Consider the following 17,709-nt stretch of genomic DNA (forward strand, 5'->3'; position numbering starts at 1 on the left):
TTTGCATATGTACATGTCTTTATCTAGACCTCTATAAATGCCCTTTGCCTCCAGCTCTTTCCTCTATTTCCCTTGATTCTCCTCCTGTCCCACTACCATGCTCAGTCCCCACCAAGGTTTCAGCACTTCCTCTTTGTTACATTCCCCTTGATCATGCCTTCTGGCATAACTTAAGTTGACTCAAAGTTGTACCATTTGTATGAGGAAGAACTTGAGTGGAGAAGCTCAAATACAACACTAGCTGATCCTAGAATCATTGCTAGAATTCCAGAGCTTCTGACTCCAGATGCTTCCTCTTCACAGAAAGGAAGTTACTTCCTAACAATCCAAATTGAAATCACTTGTGCTACAAATATGAGGGTAAGTAAAAAAGTATTGGCAATAGGGTTCCTACATAGTATCTATTTCAAACAAAATGTGTTTAAATGTGTCTCTGATCAGTGAATGGCTGAAGAAAAGTTCTTTCAGTAATACACTTGTTTTCATCTTATGAGAGTGACTTTGAAAAAAAAAGGGGGGGATACCCTTTTTTGTACCATGAGAAAAATAATTTTGAGGTCAGGGCTAATATTTTTTTTTTACCCAAACTCAAGTAGACATCGTCCCACATCCTTGAAGCTTTGAAACAAGTTTATGGAATGATGCCCACATGAAATAACAATTTTTAGATGGAGGATATGTTTTAAGGAAGGTTGGAAATACCTCAAAGATCAACCAGCAGCGTGAAGACTATCGACCTCGACAAATGAATAAACTGGTTGAAATACAGAAACTGGTGGAAAAGACAGTAGAATTATTATTGATAAGCTAGCTACTAAAAGTGAGACCTCACGTAGTTCAGCATTTTCTATTTTAAATGATCATGTTGGTCTTTGGTACATTTTGGGTTGATGGGTGATCAAAACATTCTGAGAAGATCAGTTCGATCAGAGAAGAGGTCTTGCCATCAGTCCTTTAAGCAAGACGGAAGTGAATTAGATGGTTTTATGGAATGAATCTTAACATTGATGAATCTGGGGTTTACCAATATAATCCAGAGGGTTAGGTTCAAACAAAGTGGTGGCTTTTGAAGGACTTAATTTTTTGACCAGTAAAATCAAAGATTTGCTCAGAAAGGCTTAAAAAAATTATTTCAAATGGGTAACCCCACTCACTTCCCAGGTGATTGTATGGTAGTGGCTAATATGCTGCTGGTTCTGGACTCTAAGACACTGAAATTTCAAGTACCATTAGGGTAACCCATAACGAACGGGATTCAGCAGAGCTTCCAGACTAGGAAGAAGGAGTAGGGATATCATTTCTTAAGTAGTAGCCACTCCAAATATTGTGCATAGCATTAAACCATTGTCTGACATAGTGCAGGAAGAGGGTCACACTGGTTGGAAGGCAGTGAGAATATGATTGGAGAAAAGTAGAATTGACTTAATGATGTGCATGGAGTAAAGCTTTGGGGACTTTCCTTTGTTGATGGGACACAAGTCAATATGAGAAAAAGAGAATGGCAAGAATCCACTAATAATCAGAACATGGAATGTACAAAGGATGAATCTAGAAAAATTAGAAGCCATCAAAATTTAAACAGAATGTATAAAGACCATTATCCTGGTATTAGTGAATGGAAATGAGCTGGAAATTTTGAGTAATAATAGTATATTAATTACAGGAATGAAAAAGTTGAGATGAATGGTATCATACTCATCATCAAAAAGAACATTTTTTTCTTTTTGAAGTTCAATGCTGTCTGTGATAGGATGATATTGATATGTTTAAAAGGGAGATGGGTTAATAGAATTATTATTCAAATTTACACTTCAATCACTAAAGCCAATGATGAAAAACGTGAAAAATTCTTTTACCATCTTTTGTCTGAAGTTGATCAAACACGCGATCAAGAATCATTGATAATTTCTGGTGATTGGAATAGAAAAGTTGAAAACAAAGATAAAGTTGGAAAAGGTGGCCCTATTGATAGAAATGAAGCAATAGGCTATATAGGAGGCTATTGCAAGACCAATACCTTCATCATTGTAATTACATTTTTCAACAACAAAACAGTAGCTATACATGTAGATCTTGCCAGATGGAATTGACAAGAATTAAATTGACTAACTCTGTGGGGAGAGATGATAGACAACTTCAATCCCATCAGCCCAAATAAAGCCAGTGACTGAATATGGAACAGACCCTCAATTGATTATATTTAAATTCATATTGAAATTGAAGAAAATTGAAAGGAGTCCATGGGAGCCAAACTACAAACTTGAATATATATCCACCTAAATTAGAGATCATCTCACAAATAGGTGTGACACACCAAACACTAATGATTAAAGATCAAATGAGTCAGATTAAATCAAGAATATCATGTACAAAGCAACAAAACGTTATTAAAATGACAGAAAATAAAGAAAATACTGGTAGATGTGAAAAAAATTCGGGAACTTGTTCTTGATATTTTGATGTGCAAATCGACGAGCAGAGAGTTCTCTGAGGAAGGGTTAGAGAGACCGAAACACTCCGGCTACCCACCTACATGGAGAATATGTGGAAAACAGGAGCCCCACATTTTGATATTTTTGTTTTAGAGTTCTATGATATTTCTTAGCAAATACTTTTTGAAAAGAAATGCTCTATGATTTGAAAGTGAAACTCCAGTCACGTGTGTACCTTCTGGGATCTCTCTGATGTTAACTGACAAGACACAGTAACATATGGCAGGCATGTAGGTTGACTTAGATAAATATAAACTTTATGATGTTGTAGTTTACACTTAGTTTTCTCAACTAGTAGATTGGAATCTGCTTTCTTTTTCTGTATTATTAAGAAGAAAGATGTCTGACTTACCACTCTCCGTGCTATGGCAAATGCCCAAGAACTCATCAAAGGCTTGCAGCACTGTGCTCTGAGCCGCGCTCCCTCCAGAGTATTCCAGGGGCTCTTTTGAAACGCCTTCATATATCAGCCCCATAGGCATTGCTGGATTATCTTTCCATCTAAATAAAAGTCACAGAGAAGTAGGGAATGCTACGAGTTAGTACATGTTCTGATAGGCAAACAGAGAGCAGTGGAAACATGATTTTGGTGTTGATGATAGGACAAGGGACTGGCTATATTTGTTGGGTGACTGCATCCACCATCTTGACCACTGCTTTATGGCTGTCATATAACATAGTGCGACTCTTCTTCGTGGCAATGATTCCTTCGGTGAAGTCAAGTTATTGGGAGAAGACTCGTTACCAGGAGTCTTTTTTTTTTTTAATCATTCTATTTGGGGCTCATACAACTCTTAACCATAATCCATACATACATCAATTGTGTCAAGCACATTTGTACATTCGTTACCCTCATCATTCTCAAAACATTTGCTCTCCACTTAGCCCTTGGCATCAGCTCCTCACTTTTCCCCCACCCTCCCTGCTCTGGAGTTTTATGAGATGTTTGTTGGAGAAATTGAGCTATAAAAATGCTCTCCGCGGTGATCAACATGGGCAAGACTGTAGAGCACTTATTTACTTTCTCTGTTCATTTCAACAATAATGATGAGGTGTCTGCAACTCCACAAGAAGGGTCTCACGTAAACACGACACACATCCTTGCCTCTCCATAAGACAGCGATCACTTTTACAGTTGATCACTGTTTACCCTTACCCATTGTAAATATTTGACTCCATGGGGATGATGGTTGTATCCATCGTTGATATGATAATGGGTTTTGGCAGTGAGGGTGAATGATATGGGTGGCAACAATGTGGACACACTACAACCCTAAGATTGATAGAGGTAATGTTAAGGTCATGTCGGAGGATTGTAACTGGGGTTTAAAAACCCAAACTCCAAATGCACTACAACCCTAAGATTGATAGAGGTAATGTCAAGGTCATGTCGGAGGATTGTAACTGGGGCTTTAAAAACCCAAACTCCAAATGCACTGCCATCAAGTCAATTCAGATCCATAGAGAGCCCTAAGGGCAGGGTAAAACAGTAGGGTTTTCAAGGCAGTAAATCTTTACAGGCACAGAAATCCTCCTTTTTCTCCCACAGAATGCCGGGTTGATTCAAACTGCTGATCTTGGCAGTTGCTGGTACAGCTCATAGGTCACTGTCCCACAGGACTTCTACCTGGGCTCTTAGTCAGACTCAAAGTAGGTGAGCTCCTCTCTCTCCTCTTTCTCCCTCTCCCTTTCCACCCTCTCCCTTTCTCAGCTTATCTCCCTGACCCCCATCTCTCCCTCCCCTCCTTCCACTCCCCTTCTCTCTCGCCTCCTCTCCTTCTGACTCTGTCCCTTCATCCCTACTCACATCTATTTTACTCATCCCTGTGTACAGCTTTCTATAGCGTCTTGAACAAGGGTGTATTTGGGCGGACTCTATACTGCTGTAATACAACAATGGTAAGAAGAATATGTTGCATTTGTGTGTATAATGTTTTACAGTTTATACAGCACTTCCACATTTATTTGGCATTTGACCTTTCGTGAATGCATCAGACAGGCTTTCTAAGCCCACCTACCCCCCTTTTTTTTTTCCCCAGGGGAAAAAAAAAGACTACTGAATGCCGTTAAGTCTCTAATGTCACATAGCTTGAGAATGATGAAGCCAGAGTCTAACCCCAACCCTGCCAGCCTCTCTTTTCATTTTCCCAAGAACCTCACGTGTGAATTTCTTTACCGGAAAGGAAAATAAGACTTTCCTCTTATTTCTAGGAACAAACTACTTTCTTTAGCATACAATTTAAATAGCCGGCTTACATTGCTGTTTCGCCTTCTTCCTGTATGAGATATGATAAAATAATAATAATTTATAAATTATCAAGGGTTTGTGAAGGAGGGTGGGCAGGGAGGGAGGGAAAAATGAGGAGCTGATACAAAGGGCTCAAGTAGAAAGAAAATATTTTGAGAATGATGATGGCAACAAATGTACAAATGTGCTTGACACAATAGATGGATATCTGGATTGTGATAAAGGTTGTATGCGCCCCACATAAAAGGATTTTTTTTAAAAGTGAGAATTCTCTTTGAGGCAGATGTGGAATTTAATCTCAGAATTTCCATTTAGTAGCTGTGGGCCTTCAAAGAGCTCATGGGAAAATTCCATTATCTTCCCCCAATTTTTGAAGCCCCTCATATTATTATATCCCTTATTGGATTGTTTTGAGAACTGACTAAACTATTATCTTCTCGGTGCCTGAAATATATTAAGGATACAAGTATTTTTGTGCAAATCAATCTGACTCTTTTCCCAATTTGTGCCTACTTCTTAAATATTCTGGGAGAATTAAATGTGATCCAGAGGGGCTTTGTGACTTGTCAAATATTAGGATACTGTTCTTATAAAATTTCTAAACAAGGAGCCAAACACACATAGATATCCATGTTCAGATTTATCTTTGTAATCTAGCCGAGGATCTTACTTGCACATAGTCCCTTAGGTCTCTTTGTGTAGAGCCTTCCCATTTTGAGGAGTCTAGAAATGGCGCATGGTTGAAGAGGTCAATATGTTACCTTCTCTCCCTACTCGTACTTCTTATGTGATTTAATATAGAATTATGGATTTAGAAGCAGCTGCCATCTAACAATTTGTGAGTTCATCCCTATTTTTGGCTCATTGCTTTCGAGTTAATCCTGACGCGGTGGTGCCACATGTGCACCGTTGGGGGTTCAGGGCTGTGGCCTTTGGGCAACAACTCACCCCACCACCCCCCTTTCAGCTAGGAGTCAAGTACTCAAACATTTGAGTCATTCCATGACTACCATTTGTATCTGGATATTTCTCCTGTACTGGTACCCACTGGCTCATAGACCTAAATGCCTATTTGATCGTTCAATGGAATCAACACATTGCAAATTGATGTTCTCATCCTCCCTCTCTTTTGATTAGCTTGTTTCTTCCATCGTAGACACAGTGAGAGCTCCACTATTTCAGTGGATTGAGCTCAAAATCTTAGGGTCATCTTTGATCTTTTCCATTTTCATTCAACATCCCAGCCTATTGCAAATTCTGTCAACTTTTCCTTTAAAATATATCCCCAATCTGACTGTTTTCAACACCTCCACAGCTCCCAGCTTACTCTCAGCCACCACTCTGGATTCTTTCAACACCTTCTTGAATACTTTCTCTGCTTCCAACCCTGCCCTCCAATCATTTAGGTCCCACGTAGCAGGTAGAGTGCTTTGGAACTTAAAGCAGCTTATGCCATACCTCTTCTCAAAATTTTCAACAGTTTCCATTTCACCTAGTAGCCAATCAGTTCTAATGATCTTGTTTCCTCCTATCATTCTGAACTAATCTTATCTAATTCACCTCCTGCCAACCCTGCCTCTTTGCAGCCTCTCCTACTAGAACAAGCTTGCTTGAACTCAGGGTCACTGAACTCAGTGTGCCTTTGGCTTGGGACAAGTAGGTAGGTGGCTCCCTCCCTCCCTTCTTTAGTGCATAAAAATCAAACTTGTACCACCACGCCTAGCATGTACTAATAGCCCGTATAATACTTTACACCTTGCTCTATTGTTTGTTGATATAAATGTGTTTTACAATATTTTATTTTATTGTTTTATTAATTTACTAGCTAATTTATTGTCTCCTATCATTAAGATATAAATTCTACAAGGACAGAGTCGTTGTTTAGTTTTACTTTCCAATTCTCAGCACCTAAAATAATTTCTGAGTTGAAGCATACATTCACTATATATCTGGTGGATAAAGGAATGGCATTCGATTAGTTTGCATTAGAAATCCTAAATATACAGACTCAAGTGTTACAGACTCAAGTGTCACTTCTTGATAGGGACTGAGCAGTTGAAAAGAATCATCCCCTGTCTCAAATGGTCTAACCAACATCAATCAGGAATCATTCACTTCTCCAATCTGAAGAGGGCATTGTAAGCCACCTAGTAGCTGCTGGAGAGAAGACCAGTTTTAAAGTGGGAAGACAAATAAATAAAAACAAAGAAGTGTTCTATTTTCAAAACTTATATTCTCCTGCTATCCTGAGATTCGTCTGAGGAAGGAAAATCGGATGTCTCTCAGAAACTTGTGGACTGTCAGGCTTAGGCCTCTGTGTATGAAAGAAACTAGTTCCCTTTCAAAGATCTGTCCACACCAAACGTCCTGCCATCGAGTCCATTTGGAGGCGTGTTGACCTCCTGGGGCCCTAGAGACCGGGGTCAAACCGACCGTGTGGGTGTCAGAACTGTTGCCTTCACGGGAGTAGAAACCTCATCGTTCTCCTGTGGAGCAGCTGGTGGTTTCAAACTGCTTATCCTGTGGTTAGCAGACCAGCACACAACCCACTTGGCCACCAGAGGTTGGCCATATTCTAGCTTTTTGTGTGCTCTATTTAAAGCAACACCAAGAAAAGGAGATGTTTAAACCGAAAAAAAAAATCATGCTATTTTTCCCAAAGGGGCTTTTGTAAGTTCCCCAAATTTATTATTGCCACTTAATGTGAGCAGGACTTGAAGGGGCTATGTTTAATCTATGAATGGAATCTCTCAACAATTTTTTTTTAAAAAAGTTTGCAAGCATTCAATCTGTAATGTCTCAACTCTTCTAAGCAAAAAATAGTTTTTGAAAACATCAACAGAATTTTAAATGAAACATAGGGCAAATGAACACAAGAGAAAAATTAGATGTTGCAAGACAACATACTGAGAATTCTAAGCAATGCTGATGTTTATCGATATATTTAAGATTTACTATTAACAACTTAGTTTAGCTACATGGGAAATATTTTTGAGGATCAGAAACAGAGGGGAGGCATTTATCTAGATTCTTGGTGCAGTATATCACTAGTCTGTAACTTATTTTAATAAAATAGTCAATCTCTCATGTTCAGGTATTATTTTTATTGGTACTATTGAGTCAATTTTAACTCATTTTGATCTCATGAGACAAAGTTGAATGGCCCTAAAGGGTATTTTAGGCTGTAATGTAATATTTAAGTGTGCAGGATCCCTGAGGGTGTAGTGGGTTACATGTAGGACTGCTGGCCACAAGATTAGAAGTTCAAACCCACCAGCCAATCTGCAGGAGAAAGATGAGGCTTTCTTTTCTGCGCCACCGGACTCATCTTTACCTCTTTCTTACGATCAGTTCAGAAACCCACAAGAGCAGTCTTCTCTGTCTATAGGGTCACTGTGAGTCAGGACTGACACAATGGCAATGAGGTCGTCTTTCGTTTGGCTGAAACCATTGGGTGGCTTGGAACCACCAAATTTCTGGTGGGCACCTGGAACGCTCCTCCAGGTCTCCTTCTAGTTCTGAGATTTTCAGATGTGTAGTGGGTCATTATCGGATACCTATTTCTAAAGAAAGAAATAGAATTTATTTATTTCCTGGAGGATATTTTGGGATAGAATTCTAAACCTATCTCACCATGACAACCACTACCATAACCTAAGATACCCAACTCAAATCCTCAGAATGTTCACGTAAAATGAAATGTCATATCCAGGAATATAATATGTTCTAGGCAAAAACAATTTCTGATATACAATTAAGGTTACAAATAAGATGACTTTAAGAGAGAAATGAATCTTATATTATACAGGTGATGACATCTAATTACAGGGATACCCCATGTTATTGTGCTCCTTTGTAGTAAGCTTTGCAGATGCTGTGGTTTTATAGAAGTGCAAAGCTTATGGCAATTCTAGATTGAGCAAATATATCAGCACCACTTTGCCAACGGCATGTGCTCACCTCAGGTCTCTGTGTCACTTTGGGAATTCTGACAACACGTTTCAAACTTTTTCATAATGTTATTGCACACTTCATATATGACAATGTGATATAAGCAAAGCTTTTAGAAGCACACGGAAACTCAAAATTCTGTATGGCGCAATGTACTGCTGTAACCAATCTGGAACGGAACCCACAATATCTAGGCGGTATGGCTGCGTACAGGGGGTTATCTGGAATCACAAGACTTTTAACAACAGAGAGCTTTCTTTGTGAAGAGGCAAAAGGACACATGGAAGAAATTCACTAGATACATTTGAAGCCCAATTGCTGTGATGGAGGAAGCACATGGAAGGACTGAAAATCAGACTCCAGAGCGCCTCCTGTTGGACAGCCCTCAGCAAAACAGAGCCCTCCACTCGAAGCACGAGGATCTGACATATGACAGCAACTTGAACGGATCTGGAAGTGGATTCTTCACTAGCTTCTGTAGATAAGGGTCTAGCCCAACACACATCTTGATTTCACCCTGAAGAGGCCTGAAGCAGAAAACTGCTAAATTTGCCTGGATTTCAGACCTACAGAAGTGTGAGCTAAAAGATATGTGTTGTTTGAAGTTGCTAAATTTATAGTAATGTGTTATGCAGCAGTAGAAAACTATCTATAGATTTTAATGTCCAAATAAAGTACAAAGAGGTTTTACTGGATTCGGTGTCTTTTAAATACCAGTCTGTTTCACCCCCTGGGGACCCAGGTCAAGGGCCGTGGAACACGAGGGCATTGAATCCCGGATCTTCAAGGCACACAACATGCTCAATGGCCACACCAGAGTGATCCGAGCTGGAAACCCTGCTGGATGAACCCCCATGAGACTGTATCTCAAAACACCTGTAACTGGAGGATTTAAGGCTGAAATTGCATGGTGTGTGAAGAAGCAGAAGGCAGCATAATCAAGATGATTGGACCAACTTTGACTTACTACTTCAATGACCTACTTGCTGTATTAAGATATGTATTATTCTGGCAGACCTGTGATTGACATTGTCGGTGAATATTGTTATAAGTTTTGCCTGGCAACCAACTCCCATTGATGGGGGAAATAGCATCCAGTCACAGAAGCATTTATTCTGTACCAGTGAATAGAGTCAAATATTGTGATATGTAGTTAGCCTACACTGGTTGAATCTCCCTCTGTCAATAGTGTTTTAAAACTGTGTACCATGGACTAATCAATTAACAGAAGTGAGATCCTCTCCAGGAAGATGATCAAGAAGATTCTCTACCATAAGTTACCTTGGATGTTTCCAAGGGAAGCCAGAGGCAGATAAAAACACCATGGATTGAGGAGTGGATTTTGGGATTGCATTGATCCCAGGTCCAATGTAGGAACAATTAGTTCTTTCAACATGGCCCTGCTTGAAACTCACCTTCATGAAAGAAACACAGAAGATATGGGTGCTGTAGAAAAGTGTGATGAAGAAATTAGATGGTGCTAGGCTATCAGATAAAATAGCATCTGGGGCCTTAAAGTCCTGTTTTCAAGCAAACAGCCATCTAAATGAGATGTCAACTAACCCACATGGAAGAAGTACACCAGCATCAAGGACCAAAGGATTGTAAACTATATGATCCAAAGATGAAGGAGGGCATATTTGCAGCGCTCAAATTCTCGTTTGCAGAAAGCTATGGGTGACAGTGGAAACCCAGACAGAGTGCATTTGTGGGATCCACACAGGGAACAGCCTCTGGTGACTTTCCTCTGACCATCACTGAGGAATGGGATTAAACTGCTTACCAGACAGAGAGTATTGGAGAGACAAGTATCAACAATCAGAGATTAAAATCATAAACCTGACTTGAATAGTTACTATCTTGTAATTTTCTCTCCCCTCTGATACAATTTGGACCTGATCTGGATGCCATTTTTTTGTAGATTTTGACTATTATTTTTATTTATATTGGGGTTTAGCTCTGAGGTCTTGTCATCATGTGTAGACTTCTGGAATCTTTGTTATATGTGTTTCTATGTTTTCAGTGTATGAGACTCAGGATTGATTAAAAAAGAAGACATCTATTTCAGTAGCTAATGTAAACATGCAACATGATAGCAAGCACTTTTTAAAGTGGCCTTTCCTTTCCTTTTACCTATTCCTACCAAAGCACAGCAGCATATCTTGGTTGGTATTTGTTGCCAGACACGCTATAACGATGATCTTTATCTTGTGTCTGACATGCAAAGGCCACAGAGAACAGGAAGAGGTTTATGAACTAAATACTGTTATGGATTGAATTATGTCCCTTAGAAATATGTGTTGTGCATCCTGACCTCTTTGCCTGTGGTTATGAGCTCACTTGGGAATGGCTTCTCTTTGTTATGTTAATGAGGCAGGATTCGTGTAGGTGTATCTTCAATCTCTTTTGGGATAGCAAATGATCTTAAACAAGCAATCCAAGCAGAGGGAGTGGGAGGTAGAAGCCAAGACATGGATCTTCAAGGCAGCAGGACTCAGAAGCTAAAGAGACAGGACCTTCCTGAGAGCTGACAGGAAGAAAAACCTTTTCCTAAGAATTCCCTGAATTCGAATTACACTGGTACCGATAGGAACTGAAAATACAGGGAATCCAGGATGGATGAGCCCTATAGGACCAGTGGTGTGAGTGGCGAAACAGGGAGGGTAAAGGGAGAATGGGTAGGAAAGAGGGAACCGATTACAAGGAACTGTGTGTGACCTCTTCCCTGGGGGACAGACAACCGAAAAGTGGGTGAAGGGAGACGTCAGGCAGGGAAAGATATGACAAAATACCAATTTATGAACTATCAAGGGCTCATGAGGGAGGGGGGAGTGGGGAGGGAGGGGAAAAATGAGGACCTAATGTTGGGGGTTTAAGTGGAGAGAAAATGTTTTGAGAAACGATGTACAAATGTGCTTTACACAATTGATGTGTGTATGGATTGCGATAACAGTTGTATGAGCCCCTAATAAAATATTAAAAAAAAAAAAAAGAATTCCAACATCTAGTCTAAATGTTGAGAAAATAACATGCTGTTTGATAGAGCTACCCACTTATGGTATGTGTGTCAGAGCAGCACAGATAACGGAGACAACTACATACTATCTTTGGGAGCAGGCTCTGCACTGGAGGAGTATTTGTGTAAATGGAAAGCCTAAATTTTGAGGCACACCCCCAACTCAGGGCTTACATTTTCCTCACTTTATCCCATCCACCAAGGCGCCCACTCCTCCCAAGAAACTCTCTAGCTACTTCCTCCCGACAATGAAGATTCGCACTCAGGTTGATGCCCCCTTAGAGTTTTACCCATTCCAAACCCACCCAGCCCGAGGAAATATTTAGTATGTATTTCCACTTCCTTCTTGCCCCAATTGAATATACTATTGATAGATTCTGGCACTTGGCATGCCCAGAACAGCTCTAGAATCTTCCTATTGATATGACCTCAGGCATCTCTTAATTATCAAAATGGAACACCAGATGCAATGTATTTCTCATTTTCACCTACCACATTCGCTACTTCCTTATTTCATTTTCACCACTTAAAAACAATTTCTTTCTCTTAGTTAATGACTAGGGAAGTAGTCTTATAAAATATGCCAAGTAGACAATGGCTGCTACTGTTTCTAGGTGCCATCGAGTCAGTCCTGATCCAGAGGGATCATCTGTACGATGGGACGAAACATCGCCCAGCCCTGCACGCTGCTCACAGTTGTTCTTTGGGTTGAGCCCACGGATGCAGCCACTGTGGCAGTCCGTCATGTTGAAGGCCTTCCTCTTTGCTGCTGTCTCTCTATTTTAGTAAGCATGAGTGGCTAGTGTATCCAAAAGAAGGAATATATCTAAAAGCAATGTCTTCTCTCTGGGTACATTCAGGACGCGGGATAAAAGAAGACTATCGTGGAATATGGAAAACTGGTTTGGGGTAGCTCTTCCAGGAGTGCTAGGTCATACCACCATGCTGTTGTCTACTCTTCCAACTTTAACTGCCTACACCTGAAGGGGCAAGAATGGCTAGAAGCAATATAGTGACTAAGTGGGTGGCATCTTGGGCTTCTTCTTCTTCTTCTTCTTCTTTTTTTCAGTCATCAGTTGAGGTTCTAGGAAAGTGAACACAAATAGATCGAATATGGTGGCCTAAGGACAATGGCTTTGAATGAAAATATCTAGCTCGGTGTCATTTGTCATGCAGATGCTATCGCACGTCTTTCATCCCCAAGTGGATGCGGGTGGGGACTCTGCTAGCCAGGGTCTCTTGGTGTGTTTCTGACTCAAGGAAGCTTCAGTCTGTTCCTTTTCTCATAAATGTGGAAAAGGCTACCAGAGGCCCCGTGCTGGAAAACAACAGATGAACTGTACTTACCCAGAGAGGAAGATCCGGATGACTGCGTAAAATATGTCTGGATCTACATAATCTGGAGGAGCAATCAGAATGTGAACTTTACTGCAGGCACAACAAGAAATTGGTTACATGTGCAGACTCCGCTGCGTTCCCGGGGCTGCCTCTCCCATCTGATCTGCTCAGAGAGCAGCGCCTAAAGCGGGCTGGAGTGTTCTCGCCTGCAGTCTCCCTCGTTGCTGTTGCAGAATCTGTAAACTATTCCACATGCTGCCCTTTTCTATTTGTGGCACCTCGCTTTGCTGTACTTAACAACAATAACAGCAAAAAGAGACCAAGGCCATCCTTTAAAATGCTGTGTTGAAGCCCTAGCCGATACAGTACAAAAGAAAAAAAGACGAAAGAAAGAAAGGTTATAAGAGAGATACATGAAAAAGCAAAACAACATTATTTCCAAATGCTATAATGTCTGTAGGGAAGCCTCAGATAATCTACATATAATTATTAGGCTTAATAAGACTGCTTAGTAAGGTGTAGAATACAAGATTAATATTCAAATATCAAATTCATTTCTATAAACCAGCAACAAACAAACAAGAGGAAATTAAATCAAAACATGCCATATGCAACAGAAACAATTGTGAATGAACCAATTTTCTGATGCAGTAAATTGTTAAATAATCTTAAAAGCGAAGAAAGGATAAATGTAAAGGTATACATTGTAGGCAATGTTCATGGACAAGAAAGCATGCCATCAAAATGTAAGAAAGGAGATGTATCTAAGAGAACACTTCACTGTATGAATATATTTTAGGCCATATGAAAAACTCTATCAATATGAAGAAATAGTTGGAAGTACTTTATCCAAAAACCTTAGAATAAATCTTTTATGCTACTGTGGACCTTGCTCCCTGATCATAAAAGGATAAGATTACGTATAATATCAAAATCATCTAATGGTTTTCCAAGTTAATATACAGATTTAATGTATTTCAGGTAGTTTCCAACAAACCTATGTTTGTTTGTTTCTAATGGAACTGAATGGAAGTCGATTCTAGCAATCTACACAAAAGGAAAGGATACATAGACTCTCCTGAAGAAAAGGCAAAGATTGGAATTTTATCCATTCAGTAATAAGAAATAATATAAAACTATAGTTAATAAGATAGATGGTACAAGAAAAAATTATACTAATGAAAGAATAGCGTACTTTAAAGCATATCCAAAAATTAAGCAAAAGCTTTTGAGAAAATTCTAATTTGCTCCCAACTTTATTCTATATGCAGATAGGACCTATATGTATATTAAGGACTGAAGCTTGAAATGTAGAACTATAATTTTACACAGAAAGACAGGAAAAAAGACATTTATGACTTATGACCAGGAAAGAATTTGTTGTGTAAGATATTTTAAACATAAATCCTTACCAAAGAAATGGTTGATATTTTAATTATATTAAATTGAAGCACTTCCAACTATCAGGAGGCCTAAAAAGGCAATGCACAACAATTTGAGCACATATAAGTAAAAGATCAAAGACCTCCCCGGAGTGTACAAACAGCAGTTGAAAATCAGTAATTTGAGGATGAAAAGACTCCCAGAAAAATAGATGACCATATGGCAACTTGAACTCACTGCCATCGAGCTGCTTCTGACTCATGGCTGTTGACCCAAGGGCTGTAACAAGGGGCTCCTCCCTGAGAGCAATGGTGAGGCTGGCTCAGGACCAGGCAGTGTTTCATTCTGTTGTGCACAGGGTCCCTGTGAATTGCAACTGACTTGGCGTCACCTAGCAACAACAGTTAACAACATCCTGACTTTTCATCCCGCATGCTTTTCATTATTCACATCTTCGGTGTTAGGGGGGATTTTCCACAAAACTAGTAGGGAGTATTTGGGGACCTGACTCTGAATACTCTTCTGAGAGTACGTACTACTAAAGAGCTTCTTCCCTTACAAGCATGCAACTGGTGACGAAAGAGACCCACAGAAGCACGTTGCTCAGGGGTCTCATGTACAACACTCCGGCCTAGAAGGGTGGTTCCTAACAGGCAGTCACATTTCCGTACAGGGAGCACGCAAGCTAAGTTCAACTCCCTTCTTTCTATAAGCCGGTAGAAAAAGAAAATGACATTCTAGACTACAACATCTGTCCCGAGAGCTAGCTACGTATCTCCAGTGGTTCTGTGTTGTTCAGCACACATCAAAACGTATTAGCCAAACATATTCTTATTAATTCCTTCTAAAGTGAATCCCCCCCAAATTACAATGCCTGGTTTGGATTCACTTATACTCATCTAACCAAGTTTTTCTGTTGTAAAAAGTACTTGCTATTTTTTTAAAAAAAAAACTTAAGGAAACTCGGTTTTAAGCTTTCTCAGCAATTGGGGCTTAGATTTTCTGTGGGGAAGTGATCTTTAAGTAAACAAACAAAAGTCCTCAGACAATTATGGCAATTTTTTTATAATGTTAACCATCATATTATCCATTTTGAGGAACTAATGTAGCCAGTGCTCTATGACTACCAGTCAGGCAAAGCAGGATCCATCACACCACTCAGTGCAGGAACACCCTCTTTGCCTGTGGATGCACAGGCATGGGAGGTCCAAAATGACCAGGGGGCATTCTTAACTTTGATGGAATCAGTGCTGTGGCTCCAGACAGCAGCATCCCTCCATTTGGAACCAAGACCCACAGCTCTGAAGAGCATAGGATTGCCGAGAAAGGAAACAAAAATGTTGTCAGTATATTATTCGGAGCGAGTGGTGCCTCTCCCCTTTCCACTCCTCAGTTCCGAGCCCAAGAATCTGGGTATTGGAGAAACGTCACCATATAACGGAAGTTGGTTTACAGCTCATACAACCTCCTAGAGACTATTGTCCCAGACTTTTAATGGGACCATAACGGAATCTTTATAAGTTTGTTCCATTTTTCTATCAATCCAGCTGAGTTTAGGATGGTGGGGGACATGGTAAGACTAGTGGATTCTATGACCATGGGCCCATTGCCTTAATTCATTAGCAGTGAAGCAAGTCCCTTGATCTCAGGCGAGGCTGTATGAGATACATACCAGTGGCTAAAACATTCTGTAAGTCCACAAAAAGTAATTTAGGCAGAAGTACTGTGTGCGGAGAAGAAAAACATGTATTCCCAATAAGTCTCTACTCCAGGGAGAATGAAACGCTGCCCTTTCCCTGATGGAAGTGATCCTTTGCAGTCAACTTGCCACCAGGTAGGTGGTACATGTCCCCAAGGCATGTTTCTATATGTTTTACGCAGTGTGGGTCTCCGCTTTCGGCAGATTGTCATTCAGAAGTGACAGTAGCCACGTCTGTCTTGGGATAGGAAATCCATGTCGCTGAGTCCACTCATAACGTTCCATCCGTCCTGTCATGGCCATTTTGTGCGTTCACCCACTGAGTGGTGACAGGAGTGGCTTGGGAAAGAGGATAACTGGTTTCCACAGAATATGTCTGCTTATCCACTTGACTGTTAAAATCCTGCACTGCAGATGTGACCCTCTGGTGAGCATTCACACGAGACACAAATATTTTCACTTTTTTTGAACCATTCAGAGTGGTGTATCCACATCCGTCCCCCCACACCTACTTTTCACCAAGTTTCTAATCATGTCCCTCCCAACTCCTTGACCATCCAGCCAAGCTATTGGGCACAGCAAATGAATTCGTAATCAGTTGCACATATGGACCTTTGTTTCTTCCAAATAAGCTGAATGACGAGGTGTACTTGATGTTCTGTCCGTTGGGAGGATTTCCCGTCACCACTGTGTTTTTGAGAGTTCCTAGAGAGGAGCTGCGTGTGGCCGGTGTCCACGTGGGAGGGGTACCTGCAGATCATGCGGAAGTCTCAGTAAGCCAAGTACAAGTGTGCTCTTCCTCAGTCCGCTGATCACGAATGACTCCCCATGGGGCCATAGACGCAGGCACGGGGAGAAAGACTGTGCGGGAACGGAAGGGACCACCCTATGTGTTTCAGCCACTTCCTCACATAGCTTCCTGTGTCTTCAGGTGCTGCCTCAGTCGCAGCTCCTAGATACCGCCTCCATGTACTGGTGGACTGCTCTTGTGTGTGTCCAACATCGGGGCCATCCAGTTGACGATGGGCAGAGCATGCTGCCTGCATGGTGACTTGGTGGCCCACGATGAGGTGTTTTGTCTCCACTAAAACCCAGTTATAGGCCAAACACCGTTTTCCCAAAGAGGAGTAGTTGTATGTAGAGAAAGGTAGAGCTTTACTCCCAACCCCGAAGAGTCTTCGATGTGATTCACCACTAGGGGCCTGCCTAAGAGTCTACACCGCATCTCCATCTGCCATTGACACCCCCAAACCATTGTGCCATCCTCACAATTGTCCCTACACTTGAGCCCTTTGTTGTCGCCGCTGTATTTTATTAGAATGGGGGGCTGGTGATGAATAGTACAAGTATTATGGACTATTAAAAAAGTGTCTGAGAAGCCCATCCAGAGTGCTCCTTAGAGGCAAGGCTGGCAATTCTTCATCTTCCGTACTTTGGGAATATCGTCAGGACAGACTGGTCCCCGGAGAAGGACATCGGGCTTGGTAGAGTGGAAGGGCAGTGACAAAGGAGAAGTTCCCCGAGGAGATGGGTTAAACCCTGATGGCAACAATGGCCTTGGGCACAAGGACGTTGTGAGGGC

At 40.8% G+C, this 17,709-nt stretch overlaps 1 protein-coding gene across 2 annotated transcripts in view; it reads right to left on the reverse strand.

Moving 5' to 3' along the window:
* The window catches only part of IDO2 (indoleamine 2,3-dioxygenase 2), a 76,307-nt gene that overhangs the window by 2,753 nt on the left and 55,845 nt on the right, over positions 1-17,709 (reverse strand). For both annotated transcript variants that reach the window (XM_045286908.1, XM_004707666.4), the window contains 2 exons: positions 13,055-13,106; positions 2,845-2,993 (listed from right to left, as the gene is read on the reverse strand). In XM_045286908.1, the coding sequence (XP_045142843.1) occupies positions 2,845-2,993; positions 13,055-13,106 (201 nt within the window). The remainder of the gene's footprint in view (positions 1-2,844; positions 2,994-13,054; positions 13,107-17,709) is intronic.

This window comes from Echinops telfairi, unplaced genomic scaffold (assembly GCF_000313985.2).
Source record: "Echinops telfairi isolate 266 unplaced genomic scaffold, ASM31398v2 ScPeMD7_9;HRSCAF=40, whole genome shotgun sequence".
Taxonomy (NCBI): Eukaryota; Metazoa; Chordata; class Mammalia; order Afrosoricida; family Tenrecidae; genus Echinops; species Echinops telfairi.